This window comes from Falco peregrinus, chromosome 6 (assembly GCF_023634155.1).
Source record: "Falco peregrinus isolate bFalPer1 chromosome 6, bFalPer1.pri, whole genome shotgun sequence".
NCBI lineage: Eukaryota > Metazoa > Chordata > Aves > Falconiformes > Falconidae > Falco > Falco peregrinus.
Window position 1 is genome coordinate 38623720 of NC_073726.1, and position 11282 is coordinate 38635001.

The 11282-nt window shown below is 41.9% G+C and overlaps 1 protein-coding gene across 2 annotated transcripts; it reads left to right on the forward strand.

Moving 5' to 3' along the window:
• The first annotated feature begins 1562 nt into the window (after positions 1–1562).
• Positions 1563–10295, forward strand: KICS2 (KICSTOR subunit 2). Of its 2 annotated transcripts, XM_055808480.1 has the most exons (4): positions 1563–1897; positions 4017–4090; positions 4169–4305; positions 8969–10295. In XM_055808480.1, the coding sequence occupies exons 1-4, from the start codon at positions 1663–1665 to the stop codon at positions 9783–9785; spliced, it is 1263 nt and encodes a 420-aa protein (XP_055664455.1). In that variant the 5' UTR covers positions 1563–1662; the 3' UTR covers positions 9786–10295. The 2 variants fall into 2 exon arrangements, with proteins under 2 accessions (XP_055664455.1, XP_055664454.1); XM_055808479.1 differs by having other exon boundaries at positions 4017–4305.
• Positions 10296–11282: the final 987 nt, after the last annotated feature.

The window sequence follows — 11282 nt, forward strand, 5'->3', positions numbered from 1 at the left end:
AAAGCCATTTTTTACATCTGGTGCCTATTGAAAATTACAGTGTGCTTTGAGTTTTCTAAACCAGAGGTAGGCAGCTTGTTTGATCGGTATACAGGTCTTGCCCAGAGTTAAGAGAACATGCTGTGTTTTGTCTGGCTGCCAGCTTAAAAACAAATGCAGGTGTGAGTAGAGTACAGGGAAAGACTGTCCAGAGAGGGAACTGGGAATGTTTTAGTTTTGGGGTAGCTAGAGAGCTGCAACTCGGCCCTGAGAGGAACTGCCTGTTGATTTCAAGCGAGCCTTGCTTAGGGTAAAGAGGGTGGCCCACAAGAGTTGGACCAGTCAGTGCTACCCCAGCAGCCCCCAGTTAAATCCACAGCCTCGTGGCCCTGCAGCTGAGCTTTGAGCTCATTGCCTCCACAGTGAATCATTTCGGGGAGCTCATCTGGGCTGAACATTGAACATCTGGTCTGAAAAAAAGGGGGTTAATTTCAGCAATTTACAATCTCCCAGTTGCAAGGGAGGGGAAACTGTAATGGCAAAGTGGCTGGATGGCCCTGCGGCAGTCCCACCATGGTAATGCCAAAGGGTAGGAATAGGGTCACCAGCAAGACCTTTTATTTTGGAACTTTTTAACTTGAGAAGAACAATTTCACATGACAACGGGCTTCAGGTTTGTTATGGTTTAACCCTGGCCAGCAACCAAGCACCATGCAGCCACTTGCTCACTCCCCCTCACCCAGAGGGATGGGGAGAAGAATCAGAAAGGAATGTAAAATTCAAGGGTTAATAGGTAAAGCAAAAGCCGTGCACGCAAGCAAAGCTAAACAAGGAACACAAGGAATTCATTCACTACTTCCCACTTGCAGGCAGGTGTTCAGCCATCCCCAGGCTCCATCATGCTAATGGTTACTCAGGAAGACAAACACCATAATGCCAAATATCCCTCCCTTCCTTGTTCTTCCCCCAGCTTATATACTCAGCATGACATCATATGGTATGCAATACCCCTTTGGGTAGTTCGGGTCAGCTGTCCTGGCTGTGCCCCCCTCCCCCCAGCCCTCTGGCTGGCAGGGCCCAAGGAACTAACAGTCCTCGATTCAGTATAAACATCACCCAGCAACAACTAAACTCTTCAGTGCGGTGATTAACATTGTTCTCACATTACAGCCAAAACACAGAAGAGTACTAACTAGTAAGAAGAAAATTAACTCTATCCCCGCTGAAACCAGGCCAAGGTTCCTAAAAAGCATCGCGGCAGGGTGGGAGAGGGCTCGTTACCGGCAGCGCTGCCGGCGCGGGCAGCCGAGGGCATCGCGGCGCGGTGCGGGCGCGGCCAGCCCACGGCTAGGCCGCGGCTGCGGTTCCCTGGGTTAGTCCTCCGGCTTCGCAGCCTCCAGGCCTGGGGCCTGCCGGGAGCGGGGATGCCGCTGGAACGCCGCGCGGCTTGCGGCGCTGCCTGGGGCCGGCTCCCCGCGCGGCCCCCTCCCACCCGCCAAGCGACCTGCCCGCGGCCCCGCCCGTCACGTGACCCTGGCGGGCTCCCGCCTCCCCGCCTCGCTTGTCACGTGACAAGGGCAGGCGCGTGAGTAGGGCGGCGCCTGCTGCTTCCCTCACGCAGCCGCCGCGCCGGACCCGGAAACCGCCGTCGTTGCGGAGAAGGCGGCGGCACCGCCGGGCGGGATGGGGGAGGCTATCCCGCTGGGCGCACCGGTGCCGGTGGAACAGGCCGTGCTGGAGACTTTCTTCTCCCACCTGGGCATCTTCTCCTATGACAAGGCCAAGGACAATGTGGAGAAGGAGCGGGAGGCCAACAAGAGCGCGGGGGCCAGCTGGCTGGCCCTGCTGGCCGGGCTGGCGCACCTGGCCGCCGCCGAGAAGGCCTACCACAGCATGACCTTCCTGGGCCAGAAGCTAGGTACCGCCCGGCCGCGCCCCTCGCGCCCCGCGGGCAGGGATCCGTCTCCGGGCCCTCGGGCCCCAGTCCCCCGGGCCCCCGCCCCCGCCCCTCTGCGGGCTGCCCCTCGCCCGCCCCAGAGGGCGGTGCTGGCGGCGCGGCGGCCCGTGCCCGCTCGCGGCCTGCGCCGGCGTTAGCTGCGCGGGCGTCGGCGGCGCGGCGGGGAGTGGGTGGCTGCCGTCGCCCTGTGCGGAAATCTGTTGGGGCCTCGGCCTCGGCGAGGGGCGTGTTCGTGCGTTTGAAACGCCGGGGCTAGGTTAGCGAGTGTCCGTGGCCCAAGGAGAAATCGGCCGTGCCGTTCGGGCTGCCCCCGAGGGATAAATGGGAGCGCAGGTGGCTGGCAGATCGGTGCGTCTCTTTCTTGGCCGGTGGGCTACCTACCTGCATTTCCCAGTATTTAGCCAGAGGTGCCTCTGTACTGGGATGCTCTGGCTGAGATTCTGGCAAAGGTGAGCTCGCTGGGGTGACCAAAGGACTTTTTCATGTCACAGTTCTAGGGCCTAATATTAGAGATGGATATGTGTAAGGACTTGGGGCTGGAGATAGCCTCCTAAGAATTGTTATTGGTGCAGACTCTGCAGGGTCTCAGGAAGTCGGGGCCATAATCTTGGCTGCTTCTTGCTCTCTCTGTACATGAACAGAAAAATCCCAAACTGGCACAGGATGAGCTGTCATGTTGCCCTCTGGGCAAAGCTAACGATTTTCTCTTTGAACTGCAGACTGGCATGGAAAATAGATCAAGGGATATGCATCTGATGTGTAATGCACTAAAACATCGAGAAAATTCTGCTTTGGTGTTTAAATGGTAAATTGGAACTATGCTATAGAAGATCTTTACAGACAAAACTCAGTCTGTAAGGCAGACTTTAAAAAGTGAATTTGGTGCTTGTAGAAAGGATAAAATTGACAACGGAAGGGACAGAGTTTTGTTTGTTTATATACTTCATGAACAACAGCAATAGATGATATTTCATTCCGCCCATGACCTGTGAGGCTACTCTTGTCTTAGTAAGGTAGCTGTTTCACCGTAACAAGTTCTCTGCCTTCCTGCTTCAAGTTGCTGAGGTTGCTTTTGAACATTACATGCGTAAAATGGATGTGAAAAGGGCTATCCACCATTACAACATTTATAAGCAGTTTCAAAGTGGAACCTAAATTTGGAATCTCAAAGTTCTGCAGATTTAGTCCCTGTGATCCTTGCTCTGCTGCAGCTGTTGAGTACCACAGTGGCACATAAGGGCATGTGTTCATAGAAATCATGAAATAAGGTTAGTACCTTTGTACAGTCTTTTGGTAACATCGAAGTTAAGTATTTTTCACTTTGACCCTCTACTTCTGTCTTTTCTTTTTTTAAATTCCTCATAGTGTTGAGCAGGTTGATAAGCACAGATTTCCTCCCCTGCCTAGTTTTAGTTATGGATTAATCTGCACTGTGGTCTCACTGAGATAAACTGTGATTGTTTTCCATTTGAATTCTGGATTATGTTAAGATTGTGTAGGGACAGGAAACATTAGGTTTGTACACACAAATGTCGCATAGTTCCGATTTAAAGCTTGTGTTGCAAATTTGAGTGCTTTACGATTGAACAGATATCATTAGGGGAATTCTCTTGAAAAGATCTAGAGTTATTAATAGGAGTGGAGGCTATTAAAAATTTCCTGATGACTCGATTGTTCTGACTTACGCAGATAACAGTATTGCCAGGCTAATAGCAAATTTAACTAAAGCCTTCTTTTCTGAAAGGTCATGCCAAAACTAAGGCAGATGTGAGGGAGTTGAAGGTTTGCAGCAGTTGTTGGCTGCTGAGATATGAATTGGGACAAGTCTGACTTGCATGAAATTACCTGAAATGCTTCTGAGTATATGCTATGCAAAATTCAGTTACTTGCAAAATAATATACTGAAATTCCTGATTACAAAAAAAAAATTACACGTTGATCAAACAACAGTTGGGAACAGCTGGGGGAAAATAAGCATTATTTAAGCACTTGTATATAAAGTTATATACAATTTTCCAGTATTGCTGTGTATCTTTTCTGTCCCTGGATTTTGGTAATACCTCCATATTTATCTGAACAGGTGGTCAGTCATTCTTCAGCCGAAAGGACTCCATCCGAACCATCTACACATCTCTGCATAATGAGCTGAAGAAGGTGGTGGCGACGGGTCACAATGCACTAGGAGGAACAGCTCCTCACTTGGAAGAGCTGCTTTCTCACCTGTCTGAACAGCTCTGTTTTTTTGTTCAGGCTCGGATGGAAATTGCTGACTTCTATGAAAAAATGTACACGCTCAGCACCCAAAAGTTCATTAACTCTGAGGAACTGGTAAACATTTTGGAATCCATCTTAAGGAAATACAGCTCAAGGTCAGTGCTTATTTGCTGGCAGTAAGTATTCAGACACCTGATCTGTGATAAATGATGTTGAGGTTCAAAGCAAGCCTAAAGACTTTACCGTCCTTTGACTGCTGAGCAGCACAGCCCCTTGCATGAATTCGTGCATGAAGTTAATGTTGGTCAGCAGCATCAGATGTGTGGTCTCAAAATATGACTCCTCTGAAGAAGAATAAAAATGGGAGAGTGTTTCTGTCATCATGCTCTAGGAGTAATCTTTCCTGTTCCTTAATTAACATTAGATGTGTTCACATTCAGCAAAGAGGAAGAATCATTTTTGTTATGTGTAAGATTTCTTGTGCTTTTTCACTGGGAGTGGAGAGGAAACAAGACTTAATTCCATATGAACTTCAGTAAAATTGATATATAAATGAAACTGGTATTTGTGTGACAGTTTTACTTCTTATACTAGAATATATGTCTGCTTCATTCTAAAAGCTACACCACAACTATCTGGTCTACCTAGTAGGGTTTTACAGTGCTCTGTCATCATTTCTTTTGAGAGGTATTAGAGCCAGCAGAAGGAGCACCTCTGAGTCTTTGGTCCCTGCCATTATGGCCTCTTGAAGTTAAGATCTAATAGTTCCTGTTACAAGAATCTCAGGATGTTTCTAAGTTACTCTGGGGTGGGTATTTCACATCTAACAGAAATGAGCCTTCAAAGTGATGGCAGTTTAAAAAAAGAGAGAACAGATTAGATTCTACCTCCTTATTTTAAAGCAAAAGAAGGTGGCCATTGTAGGAAGTTAACTTTCAAATGTAGTTGAATTCTTTCAAATCTTTTGTTAGTGAAGTAGTGTCTAAGATGACGTTTGGGGAGAATATGCTGAAGTAGGTTGGTTGGGTTTTTTTCCCCAGTTATGATTTTTAAGGTGTACATCTAGCAGAAATAATTCAGTGCTGCTTTCTGATACTCCAAATCGAAGCACTGCAGCTGACTCCTTTTTTTAGGAATAACTTGGGAAAATTGCTATGTAATTTTGTGATTTGAAAATCAAAACTAGTGTATATGATCTTACTAGTGATTTTTTTGTGAACCCGTAGACTATCAGGGCTGTTAGTCTAATACAACATGAAATTTACATATTTTTTCCTTGATGTGATAAACATTAAAGAGTAAAGGGAGGTAAGTTGGTGGTGTGTTTTTTTTTTTTTAAATTGATTTATGTTGTACACTAACAATTGCCATCTATTCTGACCATGTCCCGAGTCAACAGCACCATTAAAAATCTGAAAAACAAAATTGATACTTTTGATGAAGTGACTGGAGACTGTAATATAAGAAATGTTTTACTAATAAATGTGCCATTTAAATTAATTTCAGTGACAGGTCTGTGCTTCTAAGGTAGTGTTATAACCTCTTTAAAAAAATAAGCAGTGTCTCCCTGGGAAAAGAACTGACAATCTTGCTTTGGGTTAATGAGAAATCTCTAAGATAGAGACTTTCTAAGATGCTGTTAGAGCTAATTAAGTAGCTTCTGTGTGGTTCTCCCCAGTCACATACAGAATATTTCTGGAAAAAGTGGGTATAATGATAGCTTCCTTTAGATTCCTCAGATCAGTTTCTGGGGGCTGTTATGTTCATGTGTGCTGTCTGGAAACCCGTTGTGTTTTACAGTCTGTTGACCCTCTCAGGTGAAAGGTCAAATTAACTCGTCCTTACCCAGTCTCTTTCCTCTGTCAATATATTCTTCAGTTGCAGTTGAGGATGTATGCCATTATTTTAGCCAACTGTGCTAGGGCCAGACAGGGCATCTGTTCTGTAGAGAGGTTCTGGCCTTGGTTTCTTTCCTTTACATCTGAAAATAGCTGCTCAGATAACTTAGAGCAAATAATTACTTGCTGATAAAGGAATGGCAGAATTAATTGACTGTCAACAACAGTCATATTGTTCGTATCTGAAAAATCATTAACTTTTGAACAGCTTAAACCTGTTTTGGTGATACTTACTGCTGACTTGAACATAGCCAATACTAGACATTTTTCTGTTTTTCTATAGAATACAGCTGGAGAAGTAACTTTTTCTGTGGTTTTTTTAACTGTTGGTTTGGGTTGGTTCTTAACTGAAATAATTGAAACAGCACGAGAAGCAGAATCCTTTAAAAGCTTAGTACAAAATGAATAAGTAACTATTAAACCTATTTTAATGTAATTATTTTTAAGTCTTAATGTTTTTAATCTAGTCAGCATTTGTGTCATCATTTTAGTCAGCATAAATACATGCATGCATGGGTGTTCCATGGAAGGAAGTTAAAAGCTCAAGAAAAATGAGGCTTCTTCATAGTCTGCAAAACAAAACTCTAGCATCCATCTGCTTTTGAGAATGATTAGCTAAAAAAATCAATTTTCCACTGTGGTTTTAAGTTCTTAACACTCTGGTTTATTGAAATATTATAAATCCCTGTCTGTTTTAAGTGATATTGAGCTCAGTCAGATGCTTCTGTGTGTTATGAAACTTAATTACAGCAGATGTGCTGAGTACATTACCTGTTAGTTTGCTCTGCAGCCTTATCAAGCTTCTCAGCTGTGGCCGAGGTGTGGTTTTTTGGATTAAAATGGTTTAGCAAATTCTGCTGTGTAGTGAAACATGAAGATAGGTATGCGCCATGAAGAAAGTAGAAATCTAAAGCTATTCATCATAATGTTAATCCAGGAGACTTGGCAGTGCTGCATTAGCATACATTTTTTTAATTGCTTTTAAGACTGAAGGATAACCTTGTTTGACTGCAAGTGCGTTGAAGCCACATTGCTAAGTGAGCACTTGATAGGACTATCTGGAACAAATAATGTTGTATATGCTTTTTTTTAACATATGTGGCAGCAAATCTCTGAATACCAGAATCATTGGAAATACAGAATGTTGACTGTTAACAGAATATTATTTCTAATTGATTCTTGTTCAAAGAAACGTAAATATGCTCTGGACTTCTCAGCCCACTGAAGTAGCCAGTAATCACTGTATCTGGTATAACAGGTAATGTGATGGTTGCTGACATGTACTGTGTACAGAAGGTGGCTGGTCAACCTAGCCTGTTTGCAGAACATGGTGCATAAACTGATTTATGATATTAATAATTTCATTTTCTTCAAATAAATTTGGACATGTGTCTGAGTAGAAAATCCTTTCAAGACATGTATTGTGGCTGCCAAAAAAAAAGAGATGCTTAAAAATAGTGGTAAAATTGTCAGACGATTTTCACAAACCTGAGAATTAATGTTTTGGCAAGATCTTGATGGAAAGTCAAAAAATAGTGAAGGGAGAGAGGATGAAAAGCCTAAAATTCTCATTCTCTCCTCTGGTCCACAATGGAATTAAGGGTTTTGGTTTTGAACCAAGTATTTCTGAAATGGATTTTATGTATTGTGTCCTGGGAGCTGAGGGGAATAATGGAGTTGCTTTTACTCTGTGTGAAGATGAGCTGTTAAAGGTTGGAAGAATTCAGTATAAACTTCTTTGTTTTAAAACAAAAACAAGACCCAGGATATTTTCCTGAAATGAGGGGATAAATCTATCTTAAATGGAAACCTCGTGAAGTCTTGTCTTTGAACTATTGGTCGTTCTTTGCTGGAGATTTCTTAAAGAGTCTTAAATGCCTTTTAGGGAACGCATTTACTAAAAAGGCCACTTCTGTGTTTGCTGAAGACTCATTCTTTCTGTAACTGGAACAGTTTTGCACAGTTTAAGTATGTATTTATTGATTATGTTGATGAGTTTACAAGTCATTTGAGTATCAAGGGAAGGGGAGGTAGGCTGGATCTTTTTTTTTTCTGCTGGCATTTAGGAAAAAATAAAGTGAGAAAGCTATAGAATGGATCTATAAAATTCCATTTAATCGAGATTTGTTCTAATGGTAGGATCACTTGTGAATAAGAAGTGCAGTGGTACTTTTACTTGGTAGATGAAGTGTTGTGAGTTTGGGGTGGGTTTTTTAAAACATTTGTTAAATTGAGAGCTGATCTTGACCTGAATTTTTAGTAAGAGAAATTAGTTGTTACAACATCTTCAGTATGATATGATGAAATCCTGCCAAGTGTTTTTCCCTTTCATTGCTTTTAGTTCACCGAGGTTTGAAGTTTGAGACCTGGCTTATTGGTAAATACAGTTAATCATGGTTCTATTGACTAATTTTCCATCACAATTCTATTGTGTTTTTTTTTAAAGAAAATAAAGGCTTGGCTTCCTTATAGCTCCACTGTACAAACAACAAATTTGTAGCAACTCCTTTAATTTAACTTAATGTCTTACTGCTATTCCAGAACTATCAAGATGTGTTTTACCATCAGAAGGGATTTTAAATTGGAACAAAGCCACTTGAATTTAAAGAGAAATGGTGTTATAGTAGTTCATGGATCAAGATGAACAGTGATTGTTCTTGAACTGATCAAATAGAATTCCCTTGCTTTGATAGATAAAGGTCTTAGACATGTTGTTGTCAAAAGTGAAGTACTGTATGTTCATTAAAATATTTGCCATAATTATGTTAGAAGAACTGTTTTTTAAATTAACATTATTTTCTGGTTTACACTTTACTCTGTTTTAATGTTTGGTCTTCTGTCTGTGAACTGACAAATCCTATCTGATTATTTCACTGTTGTGTATAGCAGTTCTCATGTCTTAACTAATGTTGTTTTCTAGATTTCATCATCCAATCCTCAGTCCTCTTGAAAGCAGTTTCCAGCTGGAGGTAGATGTGCTTGCACATCTCTTAAAGGCTCAGGCTCAGATCTCAGAGTGGAAGTTCCTTCCATCCCTGGTCAACTTGCACAGTGCTCACACAAAACTACAGACTTGGGGCCAAATTTTTGAGAAACAGCGAGAGACCAAGAAACATCTGTTTGGAGGGCAGTCTCAGAAGGCTGTACAACCTCCGCACCTCTTCCTCTGGCTGATGAAGCTCAAGAACATTCTCCTTGCCAAGTTTAGTTTTTACTTTCATGAGGCCCTTAGTCGACAAACAACAGCATCTGAAATGAAAACTTTGACTGCTAAAACAAATCCTGATTATTTTGGGAAAATTTCCAGCTTCATCCGGAAGTATGATGCCGTCAATGTTTCCTTAATTTTTGACAATCGTGGATCAGAGAGTTTTCAGGGACATGGTTATCATCATCCCCATTCTTACAGGGAAGCACCCAAAGGAGTGGATCAATACCCTGCAGTGGTGTCTCTGCCCAGTGACAGACCTGTTATGCACTGGCCCAATGTAATCATGATTATGACTGATAGAACCTCTGACCTCAACAGTTTGGAGAAGGTTGTTCACTTCTACGATGACAAAGTCCAAAGCACGTACTTTCTGACTCGCCCCGAACCTCACTTTACCATTGTAGTTATTTTTGAGTCCAAGAAGTCAGAAAGGGACTATCATTTTATTTCTTTTCTCAATGAAATTTCACATTCCCTTAAGAACTCCAAAGCTTTTGCAAGCTTGAAGCCTGGATCCAAAGGGTAAAATACAAACTACTTCCGAGTTGTCAAGGCAGTAAGCCAGCCTTGGTAGAGCCGTAGCTTTCAAGGGTTACATAAATTTGTGATTCTCAGAGTCTAATTAAAAAGGAACCATTATTTTTTAATGTTATAAGTTCCCTTTTTTTTAAGCTAACAGACACTTGAAGAAAAGTATTTTTGGGTAGTACTCAGTGAGGCAACTTAATTGTGAGGTGCTAAATGGCCACAGTACAATATTTTTTTTGGTGTGGTTTTCAGTATGATTTATTTTTTCAGTCCACAACTCTGTTGCCTGTATCAGAAAGGAATATATGCACTTTATCTTAGTCTGATCATTGACTGTCTTCTACAGAGTTTATTGAAAATGTGGTGAGGATGGAAGATACTGTCTTTTCAGGAAATTGCATTGCTTGACAGGAGTGATTTTTGGGAACTAAGCACTGATACAAGGGAATACTAAAAAAAGGCGAACCTGCAAGAACACATTTTAAATAAAAATACAAGACTCACAAAAGGCACTACTGTTAATTATAACTTTGTTTTCAAATGGTTTTAAAAGATAATTGAGGTTTATGACACTCTGTTAAGCACCAGTCTCTATTCTGAACACCCTGTGTCATAAAGCTTTGTCATTGCTTCAGAATGCAGGCTGGGGCAAGAAAAGCTGCAGCATGGGCTGGAAGGCCAGTATTCACTGGTATGTTGTAACATTGTGTGTCCAGGACCAGTCTTGGCTCAGATTAACTGAAGGACACAAGCTGAGATTGAGCATGTATTCTGGAAGGAATAGCTCCATGGAAAAAGCAGCAAAGTTCTTTTCAAATTGTGCTTTTGTCTGGCTAACTTGAAAAAAGAAAAAAAAAAAAGCACAGTAGGAAATGCTCGTTGTAAATGAGTGATTTTCTAACTTGCTGCTAGAGCCGACCTGGATTTGTTTTCAGATTTTTGTAAGTATATAGTTTTTTCTTTCTGTTCAATTTTAAATAACTTCATGGTTAAGCCAAATAACTTTTGGAATTTGGATTTAAATATATAGCCTATGCAGTATGTTTACCTCATTCTAAAATGTCTCTCTTGCCACTTACTTCTAGACTGCAGGTTTGGAAAAAGTATGTTTTCTAGTTACCCTGAAAGTGCTTTATTTTGGAGATCAGTATTTCCAAATACAATAAAAGGGTCAATTTGGCGGTAGCCTTACATTGTGTGATTCTTTTGACCTAGCTATGCAGTTTGCAAGCGCTTTCATGGGAATTCAGGAGGACTGATATGTACTTGTAGTAAAGTTAGATCCTTAGTTGACATTGCGTAAAGTATAACAATATCATCAGGTTTGTTTTAAAAGGGAGTTTAAGTCATAATGTTGGTTTCTGTTAAGACTGAAATATAAAAGATACCATTGCAGACATGGCTTTTACTGATGCCCTTTCTCTCCTCCATGAGATCATGGAGACTTGTCTTGCCTCTTGCTGCAGGTACCAATTTCTTTACAATCACATAAGCA